Source organism: Trachypithecus francoisi, unplaced genomic scaffold, assembly GCF_009764315.1.
Source record: "Trachypithecus francoisi isolate TF-2019V2 unplaced genomic scaffold, Tfra_2.0 Lachesis_group6, whole genome shotgun sequence".
NCBI classification, from domain to species: domain Eukaryota; kingdom Metazoa; phylum Chordata; class Mammalia; order Primates; family Cercopithecidae; genus Trachypithecus; species Trachypithecus francoisi.
In genome coordinates, this window is record NW_022681471.1 from 87,367,263 (window position 1) to 87,387,316 (window position 20,054).

At 52.4% G+C, this 20,054-nt stretch overlaps 1 protein-coding gene across 1 annotated transcript; it reads right to left on the minus strand.

Annotated features, from left to right (window-relative positions):
- Positions 1-2,393: 2,393 nt before the first annotated feature.
- On the minus strand, positions 2,394-13,954 carry SLC38A5 (solute carrier family 38 member 5). The gene is given in 18 exon segments (XM_033201240.1): positions 2,394-2,817; positions 2,820-2,874; positions 3,376-3,479; positions 3,571-3,666; positions 3,669-3,703; positions 4,474-4,600; positions 4,822-4,922; positions 5,548-5,627; positions 5,837-5,974; positions 6,059-6,120; positions 6,721-6,803; positions 9,786-9,864; positions 10,001-10,093; positions 10,567-10,640; positions 10,728-10,843; positions 11,480-11,555; positions 11,642-11,695; positions 13,096-13,954. Coding segments are annotated over 18 exon segments (1,425 nt in total). The 5' UTR covers positions 13,104-13,954; the 3' UTR covers positions 2,394-2,773.
- Positions 13,955-20,054: the final 6,100 nt, after the last annotated feature.

Here is a 20,054-nt window from a genome sequence, read left to right on the forward strand (position 1 = left end):
TGTGGTGGCATATGCCTGTGGTCCCAGCTACTTGGGAGGCTGAGGTAAGAGAATCACTTGAACCCGGGAAGTTGAGGTTGCAGTGAGCCGTGATCTCGCTACTGCACTCCGGGCTGGGTGACAGTGACACCCTGTCTCAAAAAAAAAAAAAACCTTCTTTCATAAATATGGCTCATGCCTGTAATCCAAGCACTTTGGGAGGCCAAGGGTGAGGATCACTTGAGCCCAAGAGTTTGAGACCAGCCTAGGCAATATAGAGAGATCCCATTTCTACTGAAAATTTTAAAAAGTTATCCAGGCACAGTGGCGCATGCCTGTAGTCCCAGCTACTCAGAAGGCTGAGGCAGGAGGATAGCTTGAGCCTGGGAGGCTGAAGCTTCAGTGAGCTGTGATGGCACCACTGCACTCCAGCCTGGGTGACAGAGCAAGACCCTGTCTCAAAAAAAGTTAAAAATTAAAAATTAAGAATTAGAAATACACACACACACACACACACACACACACGTGAATTGTAATGGCAATACCATTTTTTCTATGAGTTGACAAAAATCTGTTTCATTGCTCAGGCTGTTGACAAGGCTGTGGTGAAAATGGCACTCACATACTCATGCTAGCTTCTCCTTGCTCTTGCTTGGACCAGCCATACTCGTTCCTACCTCGCGGTCCTTGCACCTGTTGCTCCCTCTGCCTGGAACACCCTTTGCCAAAATAATCATGAGGCTTGCTCCTTTCAGCCAACCTAGAACCAAACTCATTGTCCCCTCCTCAGCAAGGTCTCACTGAACGCCTCCTCACCCACCACCTCCCCACACCACTCTCACATCGCTCATTTTCTTCATTGCACTCATCTTTATGAGGAATTATTTCTCTTTTCTTCTCTTTGTTAGGTCAGAGGTCAGCTAACATTTTCTGAAAAGGACCAGAGAGTCAATAGCTCAGGCTTTGCAGGCCATATGGTCTCTGTTGCAAATCCTCAGTTCTGCATGAGAAAGCCACAAACAATATGTAAATGAAGAAGACACTGTAAATGATATGTAATTAATTTACGGACACTGAAATTGATATGTAAATGATTTAGACACTGAAATTTGAATTTCATATAATTTCCAAGTGTCACAGAATATTATTTCTTTTAATAATATTTTTTCATTTTCTTTTCTTTTCTTTTTTTGAGACAGAGGTTGGAGTGCAGTGGTGAGATCTCGGCTCACTGCAAACTCTGATTCCTGAGCTCAAGTGATTCTCCTGCCTCAGCCTCCTGAGTAGCTGGGATTACAGGCACGTACCACCATGCCTGGCTGATTTTTGTAGTTTTAGTAGAAACGGGGTTTCACCATGTTGGCCAGGCTGGTCTAGAACTCCTGACCTCAGGTGATCTACCTGCCTCGGCCTCCCAAAGTGCTAGGATTACAGGCATGAACCACCACACCCAGCCCCTTTTCTTTTTGAGACAGGGTCTCACTCTGTCACTCAGGCTACAGTGCAATGGTGTGATCATGGCTCACTACAGCCTCAACCTCAATCTCCCGGGCTCAAGAGATCCTCCCACCTCAGTCTCCCAAGTAGCTGGGACTGTAGGCGTGCACTACCACACCCGGCTATTTCTTTTAATATTTTTTGTAGAGATGGGGTCTTGCTGTGTTGCCCAGGCTGCTCTCAAATGATCCTCCTGCCTCAACCTCCCAAAGTACTGCACAGGCATGAGCCACTGTGCTGGGTCCACCTTTTTTCAATCATTTAGAAATATGAAAGCCAGTCTTATTTCAAGGGCCATACCAAAATAGCAGCAGGATGGATTTGCCCACTCATGTGTCAGAACATCAACTCCAGGGCACTATTGTCTGCTTGGTTCACTGCTATACCCCAGCACCTACAATAGTGCCTGGCACCCAGTAGGCTTTCAGTAGATGTTTACTGAGTGAATGAGTGAAGTCTTTTTGTGTGTGTGTGAGATGGAGTCTCACTCTGTTGCCTAGGCTGGAGTACAGTGACACGATCTCAGCTCACTGCAACCTCCGCCTCCCGGGTTCAAGTGATTCTCCTGTCTCAGCCTCCCAAGTAGCTGGGACTACAGCGTGCGCCACCACAACCAGTTAATTTTAGTATTTTTTAGTAGAGATGGGGTTTGCCATGATGGCCAGGCTGGTCTCAAACTCGTGATTTCAGGTGATCCGCCGGCCTCAACCTCCCAAAGTGCTGGAATTACAGGTGTGAGTCACTGCTCCTGCCAAGTGAGTGAAATATTAACTTGAGTAGCAAGTTACTGAAAGAGTGAAGTGAGTGAACGCATAGCAGGCACAGTCCCACTCATAGGGCTTCAGTTTGCTCCAGCCTGGACTCCGGCAGGCTCCCCCAGCAAGACTCAGAGAAAGATCAGAAGGCGGAGTCCAGAGTAGTAGCTCAACATCTTTATTTTTTCTCTTTAGCCCGAGGGTAATCCTGACAAACAGCTTCAGCCAGGAGAAGGCAGAGAGGACTGGGCTGGGCAAAGGCTCCGCCAGGACCTGCCCTCCTCCTCCTCCTCCGCCACCTTCTTCCTCCTCCTCCTCCTCCTCTCCCATGGGGTTGGGGTTGGGATTAGGGCCATGATCCAAGCTTGGCATCCCTGGGGAGGAGGGAAGTGGGCCAGTCTGCAGCCTCTGCTGTGCCCCGCCTCTGACAACCACGTTCATGGGAACCAGCCACCTCCACATGCTGGGCAGGAGGGACCCTAGGGATCGGCCCCGACCCCTCCATGTGCATGCGCACAGGGACCTGGGCCAGCAGGGCCTGATCAGTGTCCAGACAGGCTGCTCTGGCCTGTGGCCCAGTTGGCAACATAAAGCCTAGACGGACGGCCATGAAGAGGACTCCCAGGACTCCAAAGCACAGGGCCTGCGGGCCAGAGAGACAAGATGGGGCTGGTTGGGACTCCTCACCCAATTGCCTTCTGAGAATATTCCTCAAGTTTTCCACCTCCTTCAGAGAGTGCTTCATCCATTCCTGACCCTCCTCCGTGTGCCCTCTCCTTCCTTACAGCCAGCCCCTTTCTGCGAGTCCCCTTCTACCTTCCCAGGACCCATGAGAGAGTACGCTCCTCATCCTCCTTCTTGAAGGTGCTTCAGCTCTCTTCCCAATAGTGCTCCTTCCGTCTGTCTGGAGAATGCTCCCTCTATGCCAGCCCCTGTTTGAGTGCTCCCTGTCTTCCTGGACCCTGCTGGTGCTCTGTCTCCTCTGCCCTTCCTAAGACAATCACCTTCATTCTTCCAGACCATTCTTTCATATGCTCTCCCAGCCCCCTCCTATGCATGTCCCTTTCACTTCCAACCATCCTGGAGTGAGCACTCCCTCCTTGGAGTGCTCCCTCTCTCCCTAGCTCTGCCCTGGAATGCTTACCTGGATCTTGGGCCAGGATAAGAAAGGCTCCACCTCAGAGGGTACAATGCGGAGGTAGAAGATGCTGGGGAGGATGAAGATGAGGCTGGGGGCTGAGGTGGACCCTGGAGGACAAGAAGGAGGGATAGGAGTCAACTGACTTGGGGACAAGGCCCACATTAGATGGGGTATGGGACTGGGGTGAGGTGTACTGACCGATAACTCCAAAGATATCCTGGATGGTCGGCACACAGATGACAAGGACATTGACCAAAACAAGCAGGATCAGAGCTATGGCCACATGTCGCGGCAGCTGAAGGCCTTGCCTGGGAAAAGCAGCTGCTGCAGGCCCGGCGGATCTGTGGCCAGAGTAGGGTGGGATAGAAGTCAGGACCCTAGTGCTGCCCCGCTTCCACGTGATCATCTGTCTTTAGCTCCACCCTCTGTCTGAGATCCCTGATTTCCCGTTCCTCTGACTGTCTATGACTTCACCCCGCCTAACCCATCATCTGTGTCTCCATGTTCTGAACAGGCTTCCTGCCTCCATCCTCTGACAATCCACTTCTCTTCCTTCTGTCTGAACACCCATCGGCACCTGCACCCACTGTCTGAAATCCTTGCCTCCTCCTCTAGCTGACCATCTTCGCCTCTCCTTCTGTCTGACCATCCACCGGTCCTTCTACCCTGTGTGAGGTCCCTGCCTCTCTCCACCTGACCTCTACCTCCCTCCTCTGTCTAATTAGTTCTGCCTCCCCATCTCGGAGCCTTGACCCTCCTACATCCCATCACTTCAGCCTCCACCCTTTTTCTGTCCATCCCGGTTTCTTAATTGTACCCTCCAACTGACCCTTCCTGCCTCCCTCTTCTTTCTAGCCATCCATCTGTGTCTCCTCCCTCCAACTGACTACCCTGTCCCCTGACCCTCTCTCTCCTGCTATCTATGTCCTTCCCACTTCTGTCTATCGATTTTTGCCATCTCTGTCCATCTGAAAACGCTGCCCTTTTCTATCTGTCCATCCTTGCCTCCTTCATCCATCCATCCACTCCTGTCTCCAGCCTCGACCCACACATCCATGCCTACACCCTATACCCATCCATCCATGTCCCTCTGAGCCATGGGCCCCACGCACTGGGAACAGCACGACTGGCACAGTGAGGGTCACCGCGAGCAGCACGGCCAGGCGCACACAGAGGATGAGAGGGTCCTTCTGGCTGTACATGTGCAGCATCTCCGCCTCCACGTTGCCTGGACCATGAGACAGGGGGTACGGGATGCAGGATGTGGAGACAGCACCAGGACCAATGCCCCAGAAACCCATACATACATGCACAGTGACAAAATCCACACAAGTGAGGCACACCTTCTGTTTGGAAACTGACAGGTCCGTGGTCACAGAAGGAAAGAGCTCAGAGGCTCCGGCCCCAGGCCTTCCCCCTCCCCCCAGCCCTAGCCGCAGCCCCACTCACTGTAGAAGGTGAGGTATCCAAAGGTCGCCGTGAGCCCATACATGCAGAACATGGCCCCAATGGACACGTTGGCCACGGCCTGCATCCTGCGCTTGGAGGGCCTGAGGTGTAGAGGTCGTGGAACTGTCATGCCCAGACCCTGGGACTTGCCCAGGTCCCTCAAAGCCAGCCTCCACCCTCCAGAGTCCCCTTCTCCCAGACTGACATTCAGCTGGCACACATGGGGACACCCATCTCTGCCTCCCCTGTGACTAGCCAAAACCCCTTCTCTGACCATCCATATCTCCCCCCATGTGACCATCTCCCTCTCCCCTGCATCTGACTGCCACCGCCTCTTCCATCTGACCATCCATGCTGTCCCTCTGTCTGATCATCCACACATCTCCCATCATATCATCCCTGCCTCCACCTCTGTCTGTCGGTACCTCCCCATCCCCATACCACCAGCCATGCATATCACCCCCTCCATCTGATCATCTGATCTCTGCTTCCCGACTCTGTCCATCCACATTTGTGCTGGATATTAGGAGAATACTTAAGCCCCGATCAGCAAACCATCACTACCCTGAATCCCCCAAGACCTCCTGGCCACCCCAAACCCCTCCCATGGCACAAGCTAGCTTCCACCAAGTGACAGTCCCAGGACTGCTGTAGGGAGCGTCAGACATTCCGGTTACTGCCCCACTTGCTGGCCCATCATGCAGGCCCACTTGCCTGCCCACTCACCGGCAGAGCTCCGTATAGATGGGCAGCACCTCAGGGTGGCAGACAAAAGCAAAAGCCATAATGGGCACAGTGTAGGACATCTAGGGGAATGCCCGAGTACATGGGATTAGAGCCCACAGGGGTCCATCCCCTTCTTCCCATCCCCCTCCCACCCTGTAATTGCCCTCCATATCAGACACACAGAAGCCCCCAGTGTCCAATATCCAGCTCCACTCTGAACAGGATGCACCGTGTGACAGAACCAGAGGGCCTGAGTGTGTTGCAATCTCCTACATGCCTGCACACACACCTGTGAGTCAACTGTGAACATCTGGGCTTCACAGCTGCTGTTGAGCCCTTGGTTGTGGAGTCCCACGGGAGCTTCACTCTCCATTGCTGTTTCATTGCGGCCTATAGCACAGCCAAGCTGGAACTTCTTGTAGATGACCTGAGGATGGGGGCATCCGGGAAGCCAGGTCATGGGGGAGGCTATGTCCCAATGTCCCAAACTCTCTCTCCGCTTCTCTGTGACTCACCGAAACAAGGAAAACAGCATGCAGGTCAGTGAGAGACCACTGGTGTACCCCAGGTAGCCTAAGAGGGGCAAAATACAGAGTCTCAGAAATCAGCCAGGCGTGGTGGCTCACACCTGTAATCCCAGCACTTTGGGAGGCCTAGGCGGGTGGATCACCTGAGGTCAGGAGTTCGAGACCAGCCTGGCCAACATGGCAAAGCCCCATCTCTACTAAAAATACAAAAATTAGCCGGGTATGGTGGCACGCACCTGTAGTCCCAGCTACTCGGGAGGCTGAGGCAGGAGAATCGCTTGAACCCGGGAGGCAGAGGTTGCAGTGAGCCGAGACCACGCCATTGCCCACTCCAGCCTGGGTGACAGAGCGAGACTCAGTCTCAAAAAAAAAAAAAAAAAAAAAAAAATCAATGGAAACCCGTACAGTGAACTCAAACACCTAGTCTGGCCTTCAAGGTCTGCCCACCTCAGTTGCCTTTGCATAAGCTTCTACTTCCACCCAGAAAAACCTCCCCTCCATAGCAAACTCCTACTAATGTGTTCAAGCCCACATCAAATAAGCTCTCCTGGTGTTCTGCAGCCCTTGAAAATGAATAGGGGTTTTCTCAGTCTGGCTTCTTCTGTCTAACCCCACTACCCAATGGCCAACCCAGGGAACCTCTTACCCAAGTGTTTCATGAGGGCCAGGGGCAGGATGATTAACACACTGACGATGATGATGAGGAGGTTTCCCTTCAAAAACCAGTCCCTAGAGAGACAGGAAGACACAGTGCCTAGCCGCCAGTCAAAGGAAACTGTCAGGCCGACACTCACAGAAGACAGCTGAACAGGCAGCTTTCTGCCCTAAGTCAGGAGAGTTAAGCTGACAGCCTCAGCTATGAGAAGTCATTCAGGTGGTTACAGTGACAAACGGCACAATAGGGTTGACAAAAATAGGCTGATTATGAGATTGTCAGATACTGTTGGTGGGACACAGCTAACACATACATAGCTGGACAAAACTTGCCATCAGACGTCGCAAGTGGATGCACAACCAGATGGTCAAACACCCCAAATCAGTCAGACTCAATGTAAAAATCAGTCCAGGCCAGGTGCAGTGGCTCACGCCTGTAATCTCAGCACTTTGAGAGGCTGAGGCAGGCAGATCACCTGAGGTCAGGAGTTCGAGACCAGCCTGGCCAACATGGTGAAACCCTGTCTCTACTAAAAATACAAAAAAAGTTAGCCGGGTGTGGTGAGGAGCACCTGTAGTCCCAGCTACTCAGGAGGTTGAGGCAGGAGAATGGCGTGAACCCGGGAGGCGGAGCTTGCAGTGAGCTGAGATCTTGACACTGCACTCCAGCCTGACAACAGAGTGAGACTCCATCTCAAAATAAATAAATAAATAGCCAGGTATGGTGGCGCACACCTGTAATCCCAGCTACTCAAGAGGCTGAAGCAGGAGAATCACTTGAACCCAGAAGGCAGAAGTTGCAGTGAGCCAAGATCGCGACATTGCACTCCAGCCTGGGTGACACATCAAGACCCTGAAGAAAAAAAAAAAAAAGAAAGAAAGAAAGAAGAAGGAAGGAAGGAAGGAGGGAGAGGGGGAGGGAGAGAGGGAGAGAGAGAGAGAGAAAGAAAGAAGAAAAAAAAGAAGGAAAGGAAAGGAAAGGAAGGAAGGAAGGAAGGAAGAAGGAAGAAAGAAGAGGGAGGGAGGGAGGGAAAGAAGAAGGAAAGAAAGAAAGAGAAAATCAGTCCAACACAAGGTGCCAGACACAAAGAGAGTGAGTCACGATCGTGGTATGTCTGACAGGTAAGCAACAGTCTGATGATCCAGTAGACAAGCCACGATGCAGAGTCCATCAAAAGTCAGAAACACACATGCATGCTTGTTTGAACAGCTCAAGGTTTGTTGGATGCCTAAAAGTATGCCTGTAGACTGACTTGGCCGCACAGTCAAAGAAAGACTGAAATAGAAACGAAATCATCCGGCTGGCCACACTGTTGGAACCAAGCTCAGAGAAAAGGTGGGATCTGTACAGATATTGGAGGAAGGTGACCAGGCAAGACAGTCAGTTAAGACAGAATCAGCTGAACAACTGCTCATGCATTTAAAACAACTTGATTGAATGCCTGTGTTCTAGACATTCACACGTCTCTATCTCATACGCAGTTACCCAGAAATAAACCAATGGGAGCTAACTATATAATCAGACATCTCTGGTCACACTGTCAGCTATCTAGTATTTCAGAATCAAACCAAAAATCTAAAATGATACACACAGACAGTAAAAATCAAGCACTCGGTTAAAATTGTCAGACTGGCCATGTGTGGTGGCTCACGCCAGTAATCCCAGCACTTTGGGAGGCCAAGGCGAGCGGATCACCTGAGGTCAGGAGTTCAAGACCAGCCTGGCCAACATAGTGAAACCCCGTCTCTACTAAAAATACAAAAATTAGCCGGGCATGGGGCATGAGGCAGAAGGATCGCTTGAACCTGGGAGACGGAGGTTGCAGTGAGCCAAGACGGTGTCACTGCACTCCAGCCTGGGCAACAGAGTAAGACTTTGTCTCAAAAAAATAAAATTAAAAAATTAGCCGAGCATGGTGGTGCATGCCTGTAATCCCACCTACTCAGGAGGCTGAGGAAGGAGAATTGCTTGAACCTGGGAGGCAGAGGTTACAGTGAGCCGAGATCATGCCACTGCACTCCAGCCTGGGCGACAGAGTGAGACTCCATCCAAAAAAAAATGTCATACAGACCAGAGTCAGACTGACAAAACCAGAGACATCTACACACCATGCAAAGCCCATGGGACCAGAGGCAGAGTTAGCCACTGGACACACAGAGCTGTTCATGAAACACACAGAGGCAGCTCCACATGTGCAGCTGGAGCACAAGCACTGCAACACACTGTACATACACACTAACCCTGCTGGAGTCCCATCGTGCACATGCCCCCCACACATACCGAGCCAGCACAGCGGATCCAGACTCACACACAGTCAGCCAGATGCATAATCAGAACAGTCCAGCATATATGGTTGCAACCATAATACAGAGGACACAGTCAGTCACAGTCAGGGATCACACACACACACACACCAGAGAGAATTTACCAGAACAGCCACCAAATCAAACACAGAGATGGAGTTGGCTCGACACATACAGTCAGAGTGAGTCACACATAGTTGGTACCACAGCGTACTACATGCACACACACTGCTGGAGTCAGTGATCATACGCTTACAGCTAGACAGATTCAGCCAGATGAACCTAGAATCAAGCTCAAACAATCAGCTGGACAGGGGAAGTCAGAGTGATCGAGGGTCAGACACATATGGTTGGAATCACAGTATACGGGACACAGCTGTAGTCAATCATAAAGCCAGCCCGAGAGAATCAGCCAGGCCGGCAGACAGAGTCAAACCCACAGGCAGAGTCTGAGTCCATTGGCTATGTACATTCACACACACATGGTCAGCAGCAGACTAAATCGGACGTAAAGAGTCAGCCTCCGGCCAGAAGTAGCCAGAATAAGTCACAAAATCAGCACACGGTCGACTGGACTCCTGTGATCAAAGCAACAGTCACGCAGAGGAATCAGGCTGACCCAAGTGACCTGCCCAGCAGTCTCAAACTAGAACACCTGGAAGTCAGCTGCACAAACAGCGCTGAAGATACCGACCGGGCCTCGCAGGCAGAGTCAAGGAGCTGCTGGCCAGCCAAGGGGTGTTGCTCACTCACCCCTCGGGGTCCATGTACAGGAAGGTGCCGATAACCAGGGGGAGCTCAGATTTGATGATGAACAGGTAACTGGACATGGCTGGTGCGGGTGGGGGAGGTGTAAGCAGAAAGATTCTCTTCATGCCCCCACCCTGTCTTCCCCAGCCCAGCCTGGGGAAGCCCACCTCACTCCGCCCTCTCCCCCCAAGCTGACCCCCACCTCCCAGAGTCCTCACCCCCAACATTGTGCAGACAGATGACTGCGGCCACCACTACCTTCCCCGCAGGCCCGAATGCCCTCTGTCCCAGCTGCTCATAGGCTCGGATGCCTAGCGGGGAAAGCAGGAACAGGGTTGAAGGTCCAAGAGGCCAGGCCAGGGGTGCAGGCCAGAGGGCCCGGGAGCTGGGAAGTTGGAGCTTGGGGGAATCGGCTTTGACTGATGGAGGCTGAAGGTGGGGGTTAAGCAGTTGGGGTTGAGTTTGGGGGCAGAGTCTGGGAGGCGGGATCTGAGGCCAGGGAAAAGATGAGGGCTGGAGATGAGAGTAGGGGTCTTGGAGCCAGACTATAGACTGAGACCATGGTGGGAGCTGGGGAACTGGGGACTGAGGGGTAGGGGTTAGAGGTAGAGTGTAGTGGTCTGGAGGTGGATTCTGGGGTGCTGGGTCCGGCATCTGGGGTCTGCATTCAGGGAGTTGGGTCTGAGGTTTGGGGTTCAAGGTCTACGTTGAGCTCTGGATGTGAGTCCAGAGTCTGGGGTCCAAAGGGGTGGGTGGGGACTGGGATCCAGGCTCTGGGTCTCACCTACAATACCAGCACAGGTCAGCAGAAGGTGGATGGAGTAGGACGACAGAAGCGCAATGCACAGCAGCAGGGCCCTGCGGCAGGTGGCACAGCTCAGAGCTGTCCCCGGCCTCCCACCTGCCCTGCAACCCCCTGGCCCCGAAGGCCACCTATGGACTCACAGGAAGAAGATGACTCCCGTGTGGGCCATGGCATAGGCCAGCCCCAGGATGCCGCTGCCCATGATGGCATTGCTGAGGTTGAACACTGACATTCCAAACGACGTCTTCCCCTCGAACTGCATGCAAGGAGCAAAGCCCGGGCACACATTGGGAGGGTGCACCGGGCAAGGAGACTAATGCCAGGGCCAGGGAAGACTGGAGAAGAGCAAGCGGGGTGGAGAGAAGCCAAGGAGAGACCATCGGAGGAGGGAAGAGGCTAGCAGGGAAGAAGAGTTGAAGACGGAAGAAGCTGCGAAGGGGAGAACTAGGAAGGGGGAAACTAGAAGGACAAATTTTGGAGGGAGCAGCTGGAAGTGGAGAGGACCAGGGGAGGGTGAAGCAGCCACCAGAGGTAAAACAGCTGGGGAGGGGAGACGCTGCAGGTGGGGATCGGCTGAGGATGGGGAGTGCTGGAGGAGGAAGAACAGCTGGAGGAGAAAGGCAGGTTGGGAGGGGAGCAGATAGGGAGGGCAGTCACTGGGCTGAAGAGTGGGTGGGGAGAAGCAAGGCCAGGGAGAGAGCTGGAAAGGGCATATCTGGGGAAGAGGAGTATCTGGAGAGGGGAGCGACCGAGGAGTGCGTAGCTGTGGTGGGGAGATAGCTGGGCAGGGGAACAGCAGGGAGGAGGAGCAGTGGGGAAGAGGGAGCAGTGCGGGAGGAGATTAGCTGGGGAATGTGCCACCGGGACAGATCCTGTCTGTGGGGCCACTCACATCCATGAACTGGACCGGCTTGCTCCCAGGAGCAGGACCACGACTGGGCAGGAAGCCCTCACGTTCCTGCCTGTAGCTGGATAGGGCAGGGAAATAGGAGCCAATAAGAGGGTAACCCTGACCCCTAATCCCCGAGCCCACCTCCTTGGACCCCTGACTCACTCCACAGCATCCGAAGGGAGGGCTCCATTCATCTTTGCATCCTGCAGTTCCATCCTGTGGGCAGAGAAATGGGGTGGGGGATCAGAGACGAACGAGGGTGCTTCAAAGTGAGGAGAGCTGAAGAAGGGGGAGGGGAGTCCTATAGAGACCTACAGAAAGACGGAGAAAGAGATGAGACAGGGGAGCAGGAACAGACAGGGACAGAAATGGAGGCAGGCTGACAGAGAAAGAGATGAGAGAGAGAGAAGAAAAAGAATCAGAGGAGAGAAGCCAATAGTTAGTTAGTTAATTACTCAGAGAGACACAGAGAGAGAGCCAGTGAGAGAGAAATAGTTGGGGAGAGAGAGAGAGAAAGCAACAGAGACAACCGGACCCCAGCGCAGATGAGCCGACCACGTGGAGAAGGGATAGCCTCTCCTCCCAGACCCCAGACTCACGCTGTCTCTCTTGCCGTCTGTGTCTTTCATTCCCCGGTCCCCCGCGCCCCCCCCCTTCCCTCCACCCTCACTGCGTGGCCAGGCGGCTCACTCCTTGCAAGGACACGTGTCGGCCTGGCTGCCCCACCCCTCCTAATGCCCTCACCCCCCTCCTTCCCGCTTGGGCCCCCAAGCCCGAGCCCAGAGCTGATGCAACCTGTTAGTGAGCTGAGGGTGGGGGACAGACTCAGAGACCCCTGCCCCAGACGCTGCAGACTGCTCTCTGCCATGACTCTGAATATCTTCACTAGAAGCCAAAGACAAGTCCCCAAACCGAGCCCCTTCCCAGGGACAGAAATGACCCAGGGACTCCCATTTAACCCTGATTCTAGGGCCTAGAGGTATTTTCCAGAACCCCTAGCAAGTCTTAAACACTCGTCTTCTGACAGAAGTCAATTCGGAGACACTTCCAGACTTGAGAAACTTCCTGGGTGTGGGGTGTCTCAGGAACCTGGCCCGAGCCCTCATTTCCCCTCCGGAGAAAGAGCAGTCTCTGAGACCATCAAAGACCCCCTCCTGTGGCCTAATGAGTTTCCTGGGGTGGGGGTGTCTCTGCAATCCCCACCCGAGCCTGGAGTCCCTGTCTTGTGGGTAGAGCGTCTCTGAAGAAACCCCAGCCCCCTCCCGCGCTTACTCCTTGGGAAGGAGGTATCTCAGAAACCCCCATTCAAGGTCCCCATTAGAGCTCAAACTGGCTCAGGAAATCCTTTTCCCAAGTCCTGAATCCTGTTCCTGGGACACGGAGGGGTCTCAAGGAGTCCCATCCCCCACCGCCAGTGCCCTCCGGAGCCTCCCACCCACACCTGAATTCACTTCCTGGGATCAAGGTACCAAAAGGACCCCCCACAGTCACGCCATTCCATTCCCCACTAGTGCTAAAATGTCTCCAAGGAACCCCGAGCCCCTCCCAGGACCCCTACTCATATCTCAGGCCCCCAGGAACACCGTCCCCGCAGCCCACGCTTCCTCCTCACCTACCTGCTCATCTCAGCTCCTGAAGTGGCCGCAACTCAGACTCCTGCTCTGGCGCGGTATTTTTTTTTTTTTTTCTGAGAAGAAATACTAATTTTAATTTCGTTTCCCTCCTTCTGGCCCTGGGCGGGGGAAGAGGTGGAGAAGGGGCGCCCCCTATCTGGACCCACTTGGAGGGAGACAGAGGTTTGTTTGTGTGTTGGTGGGGGGAAAATGGCCTGAAAGATTGAGGGTGTAGACCCTCAGCTAGAGAGAGTACAGGCAGACAGAGGGGATGGACTCACAGAGCAGACGGACAGCAAGATGGGATGGATGGCAGAAAAAGGTGCAGAGAGGAGACAGAGAGTAGGAGAAACGAAGTTACAAAGAAAGCAGCCATGAGAAACAGCACAGGAACAGACAGACCACAGAAGGAACAGAAAGACAGATGGGTGGGAGGAGGGGATGCTAGGGGATCTTGGTAGACAGGCAGAGACAGAGAGAAAGGGACGCACAGGCAGACTCAGAAACAGACAGGTGGGTAGGGATAGGCTCGTGGAAACACCTGCAGAAAGGCAACAGGCAGTCGGGCTCAGTCATAGACAGGAGACACAGACTGGCAAAGAGGTGGGAGACAGAGCCAGACAGCTCCCCAAACAGAGGGTAGGACCAGACACATCAGCTCAGAGAGATAGGGACAGAGGGAGTGGTTGAGGCAGAGAAGAAAAGAGGCAGAGAAAGGCAGATTCAGGCAGAGAGCCTGGGGACAGCAGCAGAACAGGTGCAGGGATAGTAGCCAGGCTATTCCAGGCAGACCTCAGGCAGACAGCCTAGTCACGAGAGGACCCTAGATCTTGGAGGCCCCCAGAGGGAGGCAGGGAGGGCATTTGTGGCTGGGTGGGGAATGTGGACTGTGAACTCACACTGTCTGCAAACTGGGAGGGACTGTAGTCCTGGACCCCACCCAAGCGTGGGGTGGGGCTTGTCCAAGCCCTGAGAAGTCCCACTATCTGTCTGTCCGTCTGTCTTCTATGGGAGTCCGTCTGTTCATTCCCTCCAGGCATATGACAGGCATGCCTGTCCCAGGCAAGGCACATGTCTGCTACAGGATGTCAGGCAGGGTGGACTTGGGGTCTGGGCCCACCTCGACTGGGCTGCTTGAAGCCCAGGTGGACAAGAGGCCTCTGTCTGGGCCCCTTGCCCACCTGCCCACCCCCGACAGGGAACACAGAATTCCCGGAAAGGCCAGGAGCTGGCTGGGGCTTCAAAGCTGGCCTAGATGCCCTCACCCCACCCACAGTTGGAGGAGGACAAGGGATGGGGTGTTTACTTCCCCACAGCAGGAGAGAGACTCCTACGCACTCAGGGATCGCAGCTACACAACAGGCCCCATCGCAGCCCCATCAAGGGGCTCAGATACAGGGGCCAACTCGCCATCGCTCACAGAGGTGCACAAAGACTCACAGCCACACAAGAGAATAAAGACTGACAGACATGAACACATACAGATTCACCACTTCACATTAAGAGCACAGGCTCATGGGACAGTCACACACGTGGCCACACGGAGTGACGATAGTCTTACAACTATCAATACCCACAGGCTCAGAGCCGCTCACAGAGAGCACAGACTAACACAAATTGGCTTATGCCAATTTCCAGACACTCTAGACTCTGAACATCATTGCCGCTGGACCCACAGCCATGCCAAACAATCAACAGGTAAATCACACACACAGATTCACAGCTGCACACAGACGATTACACACAGCTGATGACATCGTTCATGGGTCCTGGGTCTTTCCCACACACACGATCCAGTTTCAGATGGCCCTGGATCTGAACCTGAATCCAGGTTCAGATGATCCTGGAGACAAACTTCCAGGTTCAAGCCCTAAAATCATATCTCTGTGTATGTGAACTTGAATGTGCACTTATGACCACAGGTAACCACATACAGCTCCAGTCACAGACAGAAGCATTCATAGGCTGACATGAATTTTGTACAAACAGAAAAGCCATAGTCTCCTTCTCTCTCTCTCTCTCTCTCTCTCTCACACACACACACACACACACACACACCAGCATTTCAGCAAATGGCTGCACACAGCCGTGTACACACACAGCTAGTCACAAATCAAGTCAGAAAAGAAATATACAGGGAAAGCATATACCAGCACACCAACACAAAGCACAGGAATGCAGAGTTCGCTTACTATCGTTGCAAAGAAAAAATCCAGAAACTACATGGAAAGCTACACAAGGAAGAAACGGGAGAACCAGATAGTACTCATACCATGGCACCAGAAGAAACACCCGAGGGCACACATACCTGCAGCCACTCATTAAGGAGAGACACAAATACAGCAGCAGACACACCAAGAAAGACACGTGCGCATAGATACACACATAGGAGGGACAAGTACTCTGATGACACACTCGTCACCCATGACTATTACAAAGGAGACAAACACCCAAGCTACACACGCACACAACAACATATAGATGAACTGCGTGGACAGACAGTACCAATGCACACGGTTGCCAAAAAAAAAAAAAAAAAAAGCATGAGTTGGGCCAGGCGCAGTGGCTCACGACTGTAATCCCAGCACTTTGGGAGGCCAAGGCAGGTGAATCACGAGGTCAGGAGTTTGAGATCAGCCTGGCCAACGTGGCAAAACCCCGTCTCTACTAAAAATACAAAAAGAAATTAGCTGGGCGTGGTGGCAGGCGCCTGTAATCCCAGCTACTCGGGAGGCTGAGGCAAGAGAATTGCTTGAACCCGGAAGGGGAGGTTGCAGTAAGCTGCGATCACGCCACTGCACTCCGGCCCAGGTGACAGAGTGAGACTCCATCTCAAAAAAAAAAAAGCAAAAGTTGGGCAGGCGACTGTAGACAGAACGCAGCACCAGACAAGTTACATAGGAAGACACAGGCATAGCTCACATATGTGTGGCTGTGGCTGAGAACAGGCAGGTGAGATACACTTAGCATATTCACACACACGCGTGCACACACACATACACACACTTCTGCCCAGCCTCCTCAGCCTCCGTCTCCTTTCCTATCTACTCTGATTTCTCTGTCCCCTCATACCCCTCCCCCACCCAGAGCCATTACACATCTGTGCTACCGGCTGGCCAGGGAAAGAGACACCTGTCACCAAAGGCTTTGACCCAGGTGGCTAAAGGTGGGGGGCGGGGATGCAGGTATCCATATTTCAAGTCTGAAGTGTCCCGTCCAAATAACTAGCATACCTTATTTGGATTTAAAAAATAAAAGACAACCCCCCTCCCCTCTGCATCCATTTGCCACCTCCTGCTCTGATTGCTCCCCTTCCCTCCCAGGGCCTGCCCCCACTGGCCTTCCAACATGGACCAACACAGGGCTACCAGGCACACAGCAGGTGCTCAACAAAGGCCACTTATCTAATGTCGTATTATTATCATTACTTTTATTTCTGCCAAAGGAACTCTTCTAGGGGAGAGATGAACCTCCATCCAGCTCTAAGAACCCCACAGCTCCCGTAAGTTTCAGGGCACTGCAGATAGCAGGTGCTCAACATAAGCCAGTATGGCAGTGGGAAAACAAAGGGAAAGTGTGATCTGGCTGCGTAGAGGAACCTGCTTTAGAAGGAACAGATGTCTTTAAGCAGGACCGAGGCCTTGAGGCTGTGCCAGGGATAAGAAAACTTTATTAGTTCATCAAAGTGGGCTCCTTCTCAGGGTCATTTAAGGTTTTTGTTGGTTCAGTAAAGCAGACCCTTGTGGACACATGGGAGTCCTGTGAAATCTGTTAAAAGTCACTTTGGGTTATCGTCAGTTCTAAGGAGATCTTTGATTAAAACAGCCCACTGCCCGGTAGCATCCAGGGGAGGGAGGGACACAGTGAAGCAGTTAACAGCAAAAGCTTTCTCAGCTGTGCCACTTATTAGCTGTGTGGCTAAACAAGCAAATTCCTAAACCTCACTGAGTCTCAGCTTCCTCAAGGGCCTAATAACGCCTAACTCATTGGGCTATTGAGACAATTAATTAACACAGGCAAAGCACTTAAGACAATACTTTACACATAGTAATGCTCAATACATATTTGTGGGAGGAATTAATGATTTCTTCTCTGTGAAAGCAAAGTCCCACTTGCTCGGCTGCATATGGGATTCCGATCTGTCCTTTCATGCAGGCTCCCCACGGAGTAACTCTTTCCAGTCACTTCCTTTCCTCAAAGCAGCCCCATGGGCAGCAAAGTCCTAGTCCCCTGCCCCTGGGCCACCCCCCTCGTTCCCTTACACTGCTAAGATGCCCCCTCCGGGAAAGAGCTGGCCTGGCAGCTCCCCCTTCCTTGACCCCTCCAGGAGGCCAAGGGAAGGACACCTTTACACTCAGTGGGGTGCCGGGTGGGAGCTGCAGGCCGACACCCTACTTCGGGAAGAGCCTGGAGAGTTCAGAGCCTGGCTCCTGTCCCCCAACCCCCGGCCCTGCTGGAGGAAGCAAGTTTCTTTGCTAAAAGTTAAACATCCTCTTCGTGAGCGCAAGAAAACAGGACGTGGGAAGCGTCCCACGGGGTGAACATGGGCCCCCAATGCCTGGCACCCCCTCCTCTCTTGTGGAGCGGAGGCCTGGTGGCTCGAACCCTTCCTTTCTCACACTCGCTCACCTCTGCAGGGGAGTCATGTTCCCACAGTCCCACAATGCCCTTGAGTTCTGCTGACAAAGCTCTGGCTTCTTCCCTGGTTCTCAGAGTCTCTATGCCTCCATCCAGGGTTCCACAGAAATGCAGGACACACCACTGGGGAAAAAATGAAGGAATGAAGCAACAAAAGGATGAATTCAAACAACATTTATTGAACATCAACTGTGCGCCACGCCGTTCCAGGCACTGGAGGCAGCAGTGAACATGACAGAACAGGAATCCCTGCCTGGTGAAGTTCGTGTGCTAAGGAATCAATCGTTCCGTTCTTTTTTTTTTTTTTTTTTTCCTTGAGACGGTCTCTCACTCTGTTGCCCAGGCTGGAGTGCAGTGGCACAATCAGCTCACTGTAACCTCAAATTCCTGTGCTCAAGCGATCCTCCTGCCTCAGCCTCTCGAGTAACTGGGACTATGGATGAACACCACCATGCCCAGCTAATTTTTAAATTATTTGTTGTAGAGATGAGGTCTCACTATGTTGCCCAGGCTGGTCATGAACGCCTGGCCTCAGGCAATCCTCCCATGTTGGCCTCCCAAAGTGCTAGGAGTACAGGCGTGAGTCACAGCATCCAGCCTTTTTTTTTTTTTTTTTTTTTTTTTTTGAGACAGGGTCTCACTCTGTCGCCCAAGCTGGAGTGGGGTTCAAGCGATCCTCCCACCTTGGCCTCCTGTGTAGCTGGGACTAGAGGTACATGTCACCACGCCCAGCTAATTTTTGTATTTTTAGTAGCGTGGTTGCACTATGTTGGCCAGGCTGGTCTCCAACTCCTGACCTCAAGTGATCCACCCGCCTCACCCTCCCAAAGTTCTGGGATTACAGGCATGAGCCACTGCGTCCAGCCCTTTTATTTTTTAAAGAGACATGGGTTCTCGCTATGTTGCCCAGACTAGATTCAAACCCCCGGGGCTCCAGGGATCCTCCCACCTCAGCCTCTGGAGTAGCTGGGACTAAAGGCACATGCCACGGTCCCTGGCTAATACTCATATGCATGTTGTCAGGATTAAAATGAATGAACAAAGGGAAGGACATGCTGGAGCCAACTTGTACAGGTTGGGAGGAACTGTTCAATTTTCAGGAATTTTGCAAACTGGTTGTTAAACAGCTGGTTTAGCCGGGCGCAGTGGCTCACGCCTGTAATCCCAGCATTTTGGGAGGCTGAGGCAGGTGGATCACCTGAGGTCGGGAGTTCAAGACCAGCCTGACCAACATGGAGAAACCCCATCTGTACTAAAAATACAAAATTAGCCTGGGTGGTGGCGCATGCCTGTAATCCCAGCTACTAGGGAGGCTGAGGCAGGAGAATCACTTAAACCCGGGAGGCGGAGGTTGCGGTGAGCCGAGATCACGCCACTGCACTCCAGCCTGGGCAAAAAGAGCGAAACGCTGTCTCAAAATAAAATAAAATAAAATAAAATAAACAGCTGGTTTAACAACTGGTTTTGTTTGTTTGTTGAGACAGGGTCTCACTCTGTCACCCACACTGGAGTGCAGTGGCACGATCAAGGCTCACTGCAACCTTGACCTCCCAGGCGCATGCAATCCTCCCACCTCAGCCTCCCGAGTAACTGGAACTACTCGCGCGCACCACCACCCCCGGCTATTTTTATTTTTTGTAGAGACGAGGATCTCACCATATTGCCCAGGCTGGTCTTGAACTCCTGGACTCAAGCGACCTTTCCACCTCAGCCTCCTAAAGCTAAACAGCTATGGTTAAAAAATGAAATTATATAAACGCACTCAAAACTGGTAACTTCCTAATTTTACCACGTTCCACTATTCTGTATGCTCTTGAGGTCATTTACCCCCATTTTATCTGTATGGTAAAAATAATACATGATAGTGCGGTACTGCACCTCTTTTGAACTCCCTGTTCAGTGACCACAGGTCGGTACCTTGAAATCTAACAAGAAGATTGTAGCTAAGCCATGGAAATTGGTAAATGCTAGAAACCAGCCTCCCTTCCCCCCGCCCCTCCCGCCACCACCCCCCCCCAGCCAGTGGTTAACCATTTACCAGCACACCACTGAGGGCATTTAGAACCTAGCACATGGTAAACACTATGATAAACGTTCTCATTATTTTTCCGTTTGTCCACTGGGTCAGGATGTATAGTCTTTTTTTGTGTCTGGGTTGGAATTTAAATGTTTGAAGGAGTGGCTAAGCTACACCTATTTAACTCTCCCAATAATGCTGTTAAGTCTGTACTATTGATTAACCCCACTTTCCAGACAGGGAAACTGAAGTTCTGAGGCGGCAAAACTCAGGCAGTGCCATCCATTAGCTGTAGTGCGATCTGAAA